Source organism: Anopheles ziemanni, chromosome 2, assembly GCF_943734765.1.
Source record: "Anopheles ziemanni chromosome 2, idAnoZiCoDA_A2_x.2, whole genome shotgun sequence".
Classification (NCBI taxonomy): Eukaryota; Metazoa; Arthropoda; class Insecta; order Diptera; family Culicidae; genus Anopheles; species Anopheles ziemanni.
Genome location: NC_080705.1, coordinates 23,722,648 through 23,737,463, shown reverse-complemented (window position 1 = coordinate 23,737,463; position 14,816 = coordinate 23,722,648). Strand labels below are relative to the sequence as shown.

At 41.5% G+C, this 14,816-nt stretch overlaps 1 protein-coding gene across 1 annotated transcript in view; it reads right to left on the bottom strand.

Moving 5' to 3' along the window:
- Window positions 1-14,816, bottom strand: part of LOC131293226 (uncharacterized) — a 70,363-nt gene that overhangs the window by 686 nt on the left and 54,861 nt on the right. Inside the window, exons 5-10 of the mRNA XM_058321306.1 lie at window positions 7,904-8,463; window positions 5,016-5,782; window positions 4,789-4,946; window positions 4,576-4,697; window positions 4,314-4,377; window positions 2,596-2,775 (exon numbers count right to left, since the gene is read on the bottom strand). Of these exons, the coding sequence (XP_058177289.1) occupies window positions 2,596-2,775; window positions 4,314-4,377; window positions 4,576-4,697; window positions 4,789-4,946; window positions 5,016-5,782; window positions 7,904-8,463 (1,851 nt within the window). The remainder of the gene's footprint in view (window positions 1-2,595; window positions 2,776-4,313; window positions 4,378-4,575; window positions 4,698-4,788; window positions 4,947-5,015; window positions 5,783-7,903; window positions 8,464-14,816) is intronic.

The following is a 14,816-nucleotide window of genomic DNA, read 5'->3' as shown; positions in this document are numbered from 1 at the left end:
CTGAATCGCTCAGACGGGTGCACACATAATGCGCACGTCCGTGTAGACCAACGAGTGGCAATCAGTAGAGTTCAATCGAGGTGATAAGAGTTTAAGCTTGGCCAGAGAAACCGTCCTCAGAGAAACGCGATATTGCCAGCCGCAGATAATGCGAACTGGACACGAGGAGCGTTCACTATCAGCTGGAATACTTTCATTATGCTATTGGATTGGGATGGAATGGTCTATCAAGCTGCTCGGTGAGTAAATTGTGCGGCCTTCCGAAACGACATTCCAAAGCCAATCTAATGTAATGATGTGGTCAGACTAAATTATTCAATCGTTTGGACCTAACCGAGAAATTTGTAACGATTGCAAATACTTTTGAATATAGCGACTTCAAAATACTGTTACAGGTTTATTCATGGTGTAGTTTCTACTTAAAACAATATGTAAATGTTAAATGAAGTAAGCAAATGAAGTTAGGTGAATTTGGAGTGTAAAACTAACCAATTAAAAAATAAGTTTAACGACAATTTAAAATTTACAAATATAAAATGTAAAAAAAACGCGGAGTTAGTACAATGACATTTGAATACATATACATGGTACATCAGTAAGTTTGTACAGATTACGGCAGATATTTCATCAAGCAGAACTATCAAAATATGACCAAACCATCCAACAATCGTTAGCCTTAGTTCGTAAGGTATCGGTTGTTTTCATACAAGTTTCAACTTCAATCCTGCTTTTCGTTTTTCTTCATTCCACGGTTTTCTTCCGCCGCGCATAAATCTTTCGCCTTGTCCATTGGTTGAATATAAAATTAATCTGTGTCTTTTGTTGAAAAAAATCTTTCTCGCTTATTTCGCTATAGATGATTCATTGCGACCATGTTGAATACATGGAGCTCGCTGGCCAAACTAATGTCAACCATGCCTCTTCTGTTTCTCGCTATGTTTTGCAGCATATGCTGTACAAACCGTTGGGGCTGGCGCCAGCAGTTCGCATAGCGGAAACCATTAAGACCTAACTTGGGAAACATTAATTTAATGAATTTGTAAAAAAAAATTCATACAGAAAGCAATAGATCTCGTAGTTAATTTGATTACAAATGAATAATTCAAAATATAAACTTGGCTACACGTTGTAAAACAATGCAGTACAGTTATTTCGTAGCACGAAACATTTGTTCCCAATCTGTAACAAATATTTCAATGTGATACTTATGATCATGTTATGTAATGATGTTTTCCAACAATCTCTTGCAACTTTTGTTCTTACAGCATACACATACGCATTTCCATGCGCGGCTCTACTAGTTAGCGATTGCGTGTGAACGACCTCAATGATATTCGGCATCCGTGAAGTGTCAAGTGACAGCTCGTACGTTGCGCGCACGTGGTCCGCCGGTGATGGAAAAGGTAGAGTTAAATTTTCAAAACATAAAAAAGGAAATGAAAAAGATTCCGAACGTGTTTACGGAACGGTAAGCGATTGTGCGTTTATATTTAACCGACAATTACGTAGTTGCAACGTCACAAACACATCTTATTGTGTTCCTTCGTATACTATACATGTTTTTGGAGACGCAAAATTTTCAGTTAAAATTCCGCTGCGTTAAAACAGATGTGTTAGAACAACACTTCGCTTCATAGTTAAATGCTTGCCGCACCACGTTGGCTTAAGCATAATGTTATAGTGAATGTCACCTCTTCGGGCAATTCGTCAACATCTGCAGTTTTAAAACTTGTTAAACAAATTGACTGAATAAAAACAGCACGGTCGTTGCAACCTACACAGTGCAACAAAATGCATTCTGGTGGGCACAACATGCATCGTAGGGCAAGTTGGGGCAATAGTGACCGCGTCTGTACAAAGATAACTCTTAATTTTCGTTAATAGCATAACAGTTCGGACCTGAAAACATGTATACAACACATGTTTTCTGTTCTTAAAAAAATGTTTTTTGTCCTTCAGAAAAGAGATTACAATTTTGAAGGGCTTCTTTTAGCGAGCCAACATAAGCCTACTGTAAACGTCTGCTCATAACGTCATATTGAATGAAGCAGGATAGAAGAAAGATATATTTATACAAAAAGCGCAGCAGATTGCCTTTAAAATAAGCCATTGTAATCAGCCCCAGCTTCCCTTAACTTTCGCTCCTGAAACGCACACAAACAAATGCACCAACGCGTACAGTTCTTTCGCCATTGACGTCGGTTGTTTACGGTAAACAAACAGGAAACGGTATCACTGTTTCCTCTGGCCGCCACTTATTATATCACACACAAATCAGTCAAATGTCATCCACTTTGAACTGTATTCTTAAAACAACCAACCGAACGCGAACTGCGCATTGTGTGTTTGGTCTTGCTATTCGAGAATAATTCGTTTACCTCCTCCGAGATCCTCTTCTTCCATACATAGCACCAAAGTTTCTTCAATCCTTCGTGAGAAAAACACACAAGCCGTGGGGTAACTCTCTTTTTCGGGCAGCGCCCCTTTTTTTCGCCATCGAGGCTCTACACGCACGAAAGTGAAAGTAGCATGCAGCCGGAAGTGCATTTTGTGCCACAAATGCAGCAGCTGGCAGCAGAACACGGCGATACTCACCGATGCAGGCCGGCAGTGGACGGTTCCACGTGTGTTTCGCTGTGCAGATCAGCTCGCGACTGCTTTCGCCCGTGTCGGGGAAAACGTACAGCGGATCACAGACGAATTTCGCTCGACGCTCGGTCCGCCGGACCAGCTGCATGTGTCCCGGCGTCGGCGAGGGTACTTCGCATCCTAGCGCTAGAATTAGAAGGAGGAAAAGAGAAAGATTAAATGAATGCAGAAGATAAACGAGGAAAGGCACAACCGCCAAAGGGCAACATAATGGGAGAGAATTCACTGAACAGTGAGAGAGAGAAATCATCAAACGCAGCGGTCGGCAACCTTGTCGGGCTAAGACGTCTTAATCATCTTTTTACCACTGCCAAGCAATATGCTAAACAAAAGTTACATTTCCAAATTCCCGATCTACAAAAGTGTACATTTGGTAAAGGCCTTTGCATTAGATAATGTTTAATTGATTAATTTCATAATCCGAAGATAACATTTTACTTGAAAAAGAAACTTTCTATTTACGAACAACTATAATAAAACAAATTCGAATAATACCAATAGAGTTAGTTTTTTTCAATTCACTGTCTTAAAAATGTTAAGACTTTGATGCTTTGAAACAAAGCAGTCAGAAATGCGTGCAGAAAAAAAAAATAAATAAAAACATCGATAAGGAAATAATAATCTAGTCCGAGTTAAATTACCACTAGTTCATCAAAGTCTAGAGCAAAAAGTTCTAACATATAGTACGACAAATTAACGCCAGCACAAACTTATGTACATTTTTTGACTACCACTGACCAAGAGAAACAAAAACCGAGTGAGACGAAGAAATGTCGTAGATTTTATTCATGCGCTGCAAACGTAATTACGCTTATCCCATTATCAGAAAAGTATTGCAAATATCCTGTAATTTGGCTTATAGAATGGTATTGCTGCAACAGTGCAAGAATCACGTGAATAACTTGTCATGGAGGAGTGCCGCAAGAAATTGAACAAATAGCAATTGAACAATAGCAAAGGAAAAATTCTACCACCTCTAGGGAGACAGCGAACCATACGTTTTCTTACAGTCGTTGGCAGCTATCTTTGCCTCTAGCCCACCCCATGATTATCGAATTCTACCTCTAACTCATCTGACATTGTCTCTAAATCATCAGGCACACTGGCTCCCCTAATTTCACAAAAGTATAACAAACTCCCTTTTTCGACAGACCTAGCGCAGTCCGCTCGCTGCGCTCGTCGCGGGCGCGTCGCCGTTTCAAATTCATTCGGCGAAACACATTGATTTATACTGTCTATCCTATGCAGTTTTTCCAAGGCCAATTAATATGTAACATTAGATTACCCTCCATTCAAGCTAAATTGCATGATTAGTTTACGGCGAACCGTTAGGGTTCAAATATTCGAAAAGAATGCATGCGTCGAACTTTGCATAGCTTCAGGGACAAATCTGCACCAGCAGGAGGATGAAGATCCAGGCCGGGGCTTCATTTACCCTTTTATCCATTTTTCTATTCCATCGTTCGTTTTCGATCACGGCTCCCTTTGATTTTTGCGTTCCTCATTATGCTAAATGTTAGTTCATTGGTTTCTCGATACAAATTCGTCTCATCTAAGCATAATTTTACCTAGTAAAATTGCTCCATTTTCTGCCAGGTTGTTATCGATTCAAAACAAGCCCAAGGGTAAATAACCAGCTGGTCAAAATCAAACAGTACACTCACCTGTGTAATGTATTAGCACGCCCCGCTTGGGATAGATGACTTTGGTTGTTGTGTGTATGGAAACCTGCATTGATGGTTGTAGTACAAGCGACGCGTGAAAAGAAACAAAACGTATATGTTAGAACATCCTGCACGCTCAAGGATACAAACGTGCATGGCAATGGCAGCAATCGCATGCCGCATGGCTGATGGTTTGAAGAAAGCTATTAATCATGCTTTACATCTTTTGTGCCTCTTTGGCCTAGTAACGCGATTTACCTACCTCAAGCCTCTCCTGTATGCTAACGATCTCGATCAACCGGTTACTTTCCGAACAGCTGTGGAAGAGCGTTCGATTCGTGTTCAAATCGACTACTTGCAGATAATCCCGGCATTCTTCGTCAACTGCCATGCGATGAGAGATGAGATGAGAAACGAATGAACACAGTCCAGAATAATGATTACATAGTTTTTTTCCTACGTGCCGCACACTTACATCGCAGTGCCAAATCCAGCACGGTCAACTTTATACGCTGATGCAGTCCGGCATGCAATGTCCACCGACAAACACTTTCACCAATATAGTACTTCGGATAGCTGGGGGTCATAAGGAATCCTTGATGCAGAGGATGGTTCAACTGAGTCCGTTGCACGCTGCAAATCGAGAGTTAAGATCACATGGAAGATAGTTTGTACCACACGCCAAAGTAAATCTTAAGTTACCTGAGATACTTTCTGTGCGGCCTTTCGGACGAACCATCCGAATCGTGGTCGGTACGCCCTACGTTGCTATCCTTATCATCGATATCGTCTAAATCGTCTTCGTCGTCGCCTTCATCTTCATCGTAACCACCGACCGGTGGATAGGGACCCTGGCTTTCGTCGAGTTCCTGCCGCCGGACAGTGTCTTGAATGGTCTGAAACGTTCGGTTGTTAAAACTGAACGGCGTACTGTCGCTTTCCGAATAGACACCAGTGTCTTTGGTCCGATTATCCGCTCCCTCATGTTCCGGAAGATCTAATCCAGTTTCGTCCCAGTGTCCTAGGGTCGTTTCCACGACAGAAAGGGCTGGCGAACCCGACGGTTCCACAACCGGCGTAGCCGCACTTGTGGTTCCCATGCGGGTTGATGTTATCAACCCGATGACACTGATATCGCCATCCGATTCGCGAGTGGTCGCTTCCGTTGGTAGCAGTTCGGTGTCGTAAATTTCCACGTCCTTCGTTGGCGCCGGTAGGACCACGATGTCCAGCGTTTCGGTTTGTTCACTGCCGTCGCTCGTGGTGAAGTCGTCCACCCCTCGCTGCTGCTGCTGCCCGGCGGTGTCCACCACCACCACCGGTTGCTCTTCCCTTCCGTCGATGATTTCATTCTCGCTGTCGTCCACCACGATCTCGACGTCCTTCTTGAAGTAGTACTCGTTGCCAATCTGCTTTATGTCCTCCACGACGTCCAAATTGCTTGGCAAAATTTTCAGCACACGAAAGTCCTAGCGATGCGGTCCGTATCCGATCCAATGAGTAGAAAATTAAACGGAGAAAAAGCGAAACGAAAACTCCCATTAATTTACGGAATTTAGCAATGTCGCAGGCACGAGGAGGAACGATAATAAAAAACGGACAAATGACACCTTCCGCTTCTACCTACCCTGATGGGGTTATCGTAACAGGGTCGCGGGACTAGGTACACCAACCTTTTAACATTCGTGACCAGCCCATTTGGAGAGGGTAGCATCTCGGCTGGCCCCCCGTACGTGGAAATGGTTTCATTTATTTTATTTATTGTGCACATTCATTGCAACACCACCGGTGTGTTATGGCCTAGATGATTGTGCGCTGACCCCACTGGGGCAGGTCTTCAGGGTGAGATAAATTAAAATAAAAGTATCCATCTCAAACATCATCACAATGGCACCCAAAGGTACCCTTATCCGTGTCTCACTATTTCATTTTAAATGTTGAATTTAAGTTAGCAAAACTCATTAAGAAAGGTGTCTCCCTCTCTTGAGGCATTTGTCGTTTGAGCGAGGATTCGCAACCATGTACACTTATTTAAATAAAGCAAGCTTTCAACTTTTTATAGTTTCCTGCTCGTTTCATCTTACTTTCTTATATTGTTTTTCATACACACATTTTTTCATTGCTCGCAAGCACATCCAAATAAGATAATTACTAAAGTGCCAAGCCTTAATAGATGGTGTGTTAATGATAACATCAGTAAACCTAAGCCAAAAGATTGTTTTATCTAAATGTTACCGATCTCACAAAACATAAATTTTACAGTTTAAAACAAGTATGTATAATAAAACTGCCACTGAAAAATGAACAACTAGCGGCTAAATCTGGCACCCGATGAGTCAAATACACATGCGTCACAAAGAAGATAAACGGACGACATTTTGAAGAAACACTTCCACGAACGCACCAACCGGCGATAAATGTGTGAGAAACTGATTAAACAGGTGTACCGAATGCTGCCATGCAAACAGCTTTTCGTTGCGAAGGTCTTGTTGGCCGCTCGTCGATAAAATGAAATCAGTACTGGTTCCTAGACGATCATTTCAAGTTTGGATCTTGAGCCGTTTTACACGGACTTCTAAAACGAGGTAGCAAGAATTGCATCAACCAGCGCTACACCATGAAGTTTCTTTTGCTTTCCGTTGTATTGTGCGCCTTTGTGGTTAGTTATACAAAGTGACCAGATGTCGATGTGCAAACGTACCCGAATCTTAACTGTATCCTATCTTCCGTCAGGCCTCCGGTAGTGCGCAGACAAAATCACCCAGCGTCTTTAAAATGCAAAAGGGACTGGGGGATATGCTTGGACTGGTGAAGGATCTGACATTGGCAGTCAACGACGTGATGAGCGACATCAACGTGCAGGCGGCCCTGAACAACGCTAAAACAGCTATAGCCGGCATCAAAAACCTATACGCGACGTACGGAACGACTAACAGCAACGCGGTGTCACTCGCACAGCGAACCAAATTGCAGAACGCGCTGAAGACCTTCCAGACCAACATTACCAACTTGGAAACGACGCTCGGACAGTTCCCACTGTCGCCATCAAATATCGACCCCGCACTGAAGGCGGTTCACAATACTTTCCTAGCCCTAGGTGGATCCATTGTACCGCTGTAGTTGTACCTCTCGAAACCGGGTGGTCTTGAAATTACCCGCAATAAATTCTCTGTTGTGTAATTTCTTCTCTTACTAACATGAACATGCTAAAGATGTCTCTTTATGGGTATGATATCTCCTATGTGATATCGTAATATCCTCAAATAGTATTTAGGGAAGCTACTCTATTCAGGTGTAAGACAGTTCACCTGCGTCAACAACGACTTTTAGGCGAGCCACGTCACTTTGTGTTCCATTGTGGAGCATTGTATGTGTGTTCTATCCGACGTGTTCCATATTTGATGTACGGATTTTGCATATCCACTAGATCAAATGAAACATTTGACTCAGTTGATTGAGTTCCAGTCAGTCACTACACATTAAAGACATGTTCACAAGCAAAAGAATACCGTAAACGCATTTGATAGCTGCGAATTGATACCTAGCAAATGAGCTGTGCTTGACCAAAAAGTCATGTGCCACTATATTACCTGCGAGAAAACTTTCTGCCTCTGCCGACTCCGGCTGCGTGTAGCTTCCGTTTCGGGATTGCGCTCGTCCGTATCATTCTGCTGTTGGTGTTCGTGCTGCTTTTGCTGTAGCTGGTGCTGCAGATGCTGCTGCTGTTGGAGCTCCGACTCGTCGATGGGCTTAAATATCTTCAAATTGTGAAACGAGTGCACCGTGGCCGCCTGGAGCGCTTCGGCGCGGGGCTCCCCGGCTCGAACCATCCGTGCGTAGGGGCTGCTACCACCGTAGTCATTCTCGAAGTCCGATGCAACCCGTAAATCTTCCGCAACTGTGCCATCCTCCCTGGTGCCATGCCATCGAGCATCATTAGCGAATCCATTAGCGGCTCCATCGAGCATTGGCTCCCCGTTCGGCTGCTGCCAGCTCGGTGCAGGACTTCCGGCATGGTTAGTGGTGGCTTGTGGGTGGTAAACGTCACCGACGGCGTCCTCGTCCTCCTCGTCGTCACCGTCCAGTGACTCCCAGTGGACCTCGTTGCCCACTATCAGGTGCCCACCGCAGTACTTGCTGATGCGGAATTCTGCAACGAACGCAAGGTGGAGAGGATTAATGATGGGTGGCCAGCACTTCTAATTAAGAACTTGCACACAATTTTGGGAGCGATTACGCGACATCACGATGCACCTATTATTTATGAAGCATATGTCACCAGTGACGGTTAAGTGAAACCGGTCCCAACCTGTACTGCAAATATCATCTTAAGTGTATTGTGGTTAATAGTGTCACATAACCTTGTACCGATAAAGTTTGCGAAGCCAATCCATTGTCAAGGTTTCAGCCCTTAAATTAACACTTATTAGGTTGGGAGTTGTGAAGCTGGACATTTAACCTGTTAAAAAGATGCGTTTGCTCATAAAATTCACAATTTTTGTTTAATAACATTCCCAATTCTTTCAACAACAAGTTAAAACTCTCTTTAAAAAAATGTATTTGTTTCACTGAAATGAATCCGTTGTATGACTAGTTTCAGAATATGGTTAAGTTGTGCATTAATTCTTCCACCTTGTATTTTGCTGTTGCACCTTTCATTTTGAAGATAGTGTAGCTACATTGAGAAATAAATTTTCTAGCGATGTAGCTTTAAAATTTTAGTTGAAAAGCCAACATTAAGCGCCATTCTTGATAAATTAATATCTTTTGAATATTCAGTAGAAATTGAAAAGAGTTAAATACGCGGTGACCAACGATAATCTATAACTAAGAACTGCCAATAGGTAGAAAGGTCGTAGGTGAACGATGATTTTGCTCTGAGTTACTGATATAGGAACAAATTTGATGGAAATGCTCTTCGTCATGGTGTATTTTGCAATTGGTAGACATTTACAAATGATATTATATATTCATATGTGCAGTCAATGTGAACCTGCCAATTAGTAATAATTGTACATACTTAAATCATTTGCTGGATACCAGTCTGATTTCTACATCTTCTAATTTTTTATTTTTTATTTTATTGGTACCTACAAAATATTTATTCCATTTATTTTAAGGTCAGCATATTTTTAAGTTTCACCAGGTTCTCACTATCTGTGCTCTACATTCTTCCCTGTAACGTTTCACACTCGTGAATTTTTCTCAAACAATTTGACGGAACAGTTTTAAGAAATGGATTTGCAGGCGTTTGACTAGAAGATGCGCAATCTAAGGGGTTTGAAGCTCTGAGCCTTTCCGCAAACTTCAACGGGATACTGTCCCAGTCCAGGTCTGTTATGCAATTAAATCCAATATTGATATCAAACCCTTCGTTTGGAATATATTTTAAGTCCAGCTGCTGCAGCTTATTGTGGCTTAAGTCTAAAAAGTATAGATTCGGTGGAAACGTGTCTTCGTTCAGGGTTACGTGGCGTAAATTATTGTGGGACAGTTGTAGTGAATTTAGATTTCGCATGCCTGCAAACTTCCATATTTCATCGAGGTGCAGCTGGTTGTAATGAACACTGAGGGCAGTTATATTTTCGAAGACCAACTGTGAGCACATTGGTAGCTGTACCAACTGGTTTTTCGATATAACTAAAATACGAATATTCGGAACCACCCACTGACAACAGTCCAGTTTTTGGATACGATTAAAGGACAGGTCTAAGTTTGACAAGTTACGTGAATTCAGGGAACCAGATACCACGCTTATCTGATTATGGGAAAGATCGAGCGTATGCAGCGCTATCATTGAATTGAACAGATCCGTGTTGATGCTCTGCAGCTTGTTACCCCGGAGAAACACGTAGCGTAGCACAGGGTAAAGTTCCGGTTGGGTTCGGTAGTACAATGCATTGATCTTGTTGTTGCTAAGGTCCAAGACAGTTAACTTTATCAACCCTGCAACAAGGTCCAAATTCACAGCCCGTATTATTGACTTGGTGATCGTAAGACGTACTAGTTCCTTCAGTGTTGCAATCGATCGGGGCATCTGTTCTAGCCTGCTGTAATCTACTTGCAACACCTGAGTTCTGGTGTTTATACCGAAGTTAAGCGTCCTGAGATAGGTGTACTCAAGTCCTAGAAATGTCAGACGGCTGTTATCCTTCATTGTAAAGTTTCGAATCGCAGACTTTACAATTCTTAGTGTCATCAGTCGAACGCCAGCCGAAACGTGATCTTCCACGAGCGCACTATTGACGGACGAAACCAACAGATTTGTTAGTTTCACCTCTCTATAGTTGTCAGGAATATGAGTCAAGACGAACGTGCCTTCTTCACGAGGATTCCAGTTCCGTATCTGACACTGATAGTCTAGTATACATTGGAATATTAAACATAAGGCAGGTTGTAGCTGAATTAGTATCAAAATAACACTATTGTTAGTAGAAGAGAGAAAAATTGAAATGAACAAATGTTGCTAAATTATAAACATTTAAAAAAACGAACCAATGAAACATATCAGTGCTTTTATATTCGATTCAAGAAACCACTGAGTACCACACAACAAAACTGTCACTATATCTCATCCAACCGAGATACAAAATGAACTGTACACGTTTGCCTTTGAAACGACTGAGATATTTTTTGGCGGTTATTTTTAAACAGTTTTTTTATCATGCAAATTAACTTCATACATGGGAGCAATCGAGCGTACAAGACGATTAGTCACAGTTATGGTGGAGACTAATTCATATTCGTTGTCAAGTGCTGTAGTTGAATTAGGCATGAAATATTAAAAAGAAATGATACTTCAACAAAATTACAACCCATGATCTTTCTTTGTATTTAAATGGCTATAATAGGCATGAAATATTAAAAAGAAATTATACTTCAACAAAATTACAACCCATGATCTTTCTTTGTATTTAAATGGCTATAATCAAGCACGGCTAACGAGCGCAAAGAGTTCAGATGTATCCAAAAGAAACTTTTTTTTTTCGAATAAAATTGAACTAAATGTTTTAGCTGGAAACGATTAGTTCGTAAACGAAGCTGAAACCGAGTGGTTTGAGAAGCCCACATCATGAAAATCATGGAGAACAATTTGAAATCGTATATAAATCCCATACGAATAGAGGAAAACTGTCACGATGCTAAAGAAATAAGCCACAACTGGACCATATTCTGAAACTTAGTTAGACATCCTCAGCAACAAGTCAACCAAGTGGTGCTACGAGATGACGCAGGGGTTTCACAGGTACGCTTTTATTCAAACCTTACTATCCACACCATACGAGACTTCAGCAAAACAGATATTTCAGAACAGTGAAAACGCCAGTCCATAATAAGAAAACTTTAAATAATCATTTAAGAACAGATTTTTATATTGAATAGAAAGGAATATCCTTGTGAAAACTAATATATTTTTCGTTACAGGGTTTGACAGATCAACTACAACCTCCAGCAACATTCTTTGAAAAGCAAACTTTCATTCACAACAGGAACAATATTAAAGTTGTATCGTCAACTGCATTATCAGTCATCATCACGTCATAACTAGACAGGGAGGGCGTAACTGAAAAGAAGCCTGCCAATGAGATGAGGACGTGAACGTTGACGCCCGGCGTTCTGGTGTTCGTGTCCAGAACGCTCATCTCATTGACAAGTTCCTTTTCGGCAATGATCAGTTACGCCCTCCCTGTCTAGTTATGTCATAATGCTTACTGATAACGCCCCTGTACGAGAGGAGGAGAGTTACTGATAACGCCGTTGACGTTGCCACTTTAATTTTGTTGTTGTTGTGAAAGATTGTCTGCTTTACAAAGAATGTTGCAGGAGTTTGTAGTTGATATGTAAAACCCGGTATCTATGATTTTAAATTCAATATCATTCACAGGATATGGTACTTTGCATAGAGAATTCGAGCCGAACTGATTTCTTTTTCTTTTTCTTTTAGATCGAAAACCTTAGGAATCCTGATGCTTATCGTTGGGAAGTGCTCAGCAATGCAGATGACGTGTAATTACGATGATTGCACAATAGAGCATTTGACAAACGATACATGGGAGGGCCTTTTCCCTCATCGTTCACAACCCTTTTTGCATTTAACTATCGCACTTACGTACATGGCAAGCATAAACTTGCGCAATTTAAAAACCGGAGCCTTAAAGATCCAGGATTCGCATGTAGGCAGATTGATCATACCGTCCACTTGCAACTTAACCTCCCTTGAAGTAGAGCGTGTGCGTATCGGAAAGCTTGAAATGGACTGGAACGAGCATTTACTGCATGTTACATCCTCCCGCGCGCTGATAGGTTCTATTGATTGGCTTACAAATCTCACCGCCCTAGAAACTGTAAGCATATCTCGCTGTCATTTGAAGTCAGTAAGTTTGGATCTGTTCCGTAACGCACCCAACTTGGAGATTATGGAGTTGATTCACGCTCAAATCGATCAGTTGCACTTCCCGGAAGAGCGACACCAATGCTGCGGCAACCTAACGGACCTTAATCTGTCCTACAACGACTTGCCAACGATCAATCTGACACAGTTTAGCGAATTATCGTCCCTGACACAGCTAAGCATTGCATTTAATAGGATCAATCAACTACTGGGTACACTTACCACGAAGAGTCTGGTAGGCCTGGATCTATCAGGTAACCAAATTACTACTATCGAACTGTGCCAATGGAATGCGACGTCGTTAACTAAGCTGAACTTGAGCCAGAATAGGCTGACCCACATGTTTCGATGCGTTAATCGTTTGGAAGCGCTGTGGTACCTTGAGCTTAATAGCAACTCAATAATCAAGATAGACTTTGCCATGTTCGCGACAAATTCGATAAAGAGGCTCAATCTAGCCTCCAACAACATTAGTGAAGTATCAAATCGCCAAAGCATTGCTAGAGATACGATTGTAATAATGGATGGACATTCGAAGTGAATACGGTTGTTTCATATACAATTACAAACAGTTACAAGGTAATTGAAATAAATATTTGCTTCCACACTGTATAGTTTTATTGATTTCTTTAACTTCTTGAAAATCGTATGTGTTTTTCATTGTTCTTTTGTGGAGCTGTGCGTGGCAAGTAAGTTGTGTGTTACGTATGATCATATGAGCCTTTGTGAAAACTTTAACGGAATATTAGAAGTAAAGAGAAGAAAGCACCACTGTCAATAAAAAATAATTTTGTAAAGTATAAGTTTATCATGTCGTTGGATTGTGGTATCTCACAATGATTAAACATTAGCTTATTTTCACGATTTCCATGAGCGAAACACACTCCATGTGATCAGTTAATTCTACTCTGTAACGTTTTACACTCGTGAATGTTTCTCAAACAATATGACGGAACGGTTTTTAGAAATAGATCGGCTGGCGTTGGACTTGCAGAAACGCAATCGAAAGGGTTTGAAGCTCTGAGCCTTTCCGCAAACTTCAACGGGATACTGTCCCAGTCGAGGTCTGTTATGCAATTAAATCCAATATTAATACTAAACCTTTCGTTTGGAATATATTTTAGGTCCAGCTGCTGCAGCTTATTGTGGCTTAAGTCTAGAAAGAATAGATTCGGTGGCAACGTGTCTTCGTTCAGGGTTACGTGGCGTAAATTATTGTGGGATAGTTGTAGTGAATTTAGATTTCGCATGCCTGCGAACTTCCATATTTCATCGAGATGGAGCTGGTTGTAATGAGCATTGAAACCAGTTAAATTTTCAAAGACTAACTGTGAGCACATTGGTACTTGTACCAATTGGTTTTTCGATATAACTAAAATACGAATGCTCGGAACCACCCACCGACAACAGTCCAGTTTTTGGATACGATTAAAGGACAGGTCTAAGTATGACAAGTTTCGTGAATTCAGGGAACCAGATACCACGCTTATCTGATTATGGGAAAGATCGAGCGTATGCAGCGCTATCATTGAATTGAACAGATCCGTGTTAATGCTCTGCAGCTTGTTACCCCGGAGAAACACGTCACGTAGCACAGGGTAAAGTTCCGGTTGAGCTCTGTAGTACAGCGAATTGATCTTGTTGTTGCTAAGGTCCAAGAGGCTTAGCTTTATCAACCCTGCAACAAGGTCCAAATTCACTGCTCGAATAAACGATTTGTTGATGGTCATCCTTTCCAGTTGCTTCAACTTAGGAATCGATCGAGGTAACTCCTTTAGTTTGCTGGCAACAATTTTCAATATCTTAGTCGTGCAGTTGGAGCCGAAAGATGTTGTGGTCAGATACGTGCGCATGAGGAATAAATACTTCACACTGCTGTTATCTCTCATTTTGAATTCACGTATCACAGAACTTTCAACCGTTAACATATGCGGAATCGTTTGATTTACGTGACCTTCTATCAAGGCAGTATCGATCGATGATGTCAACAGATTTGTTAGTGTCAATTGTAAACTATTGTAAGGGATATGACTCAAAACAAACGATCCTTCTTCACGAGGGTTCCAGTTCCATATTTGACACCCAATATCCCATGAATCACAAAGGAACCG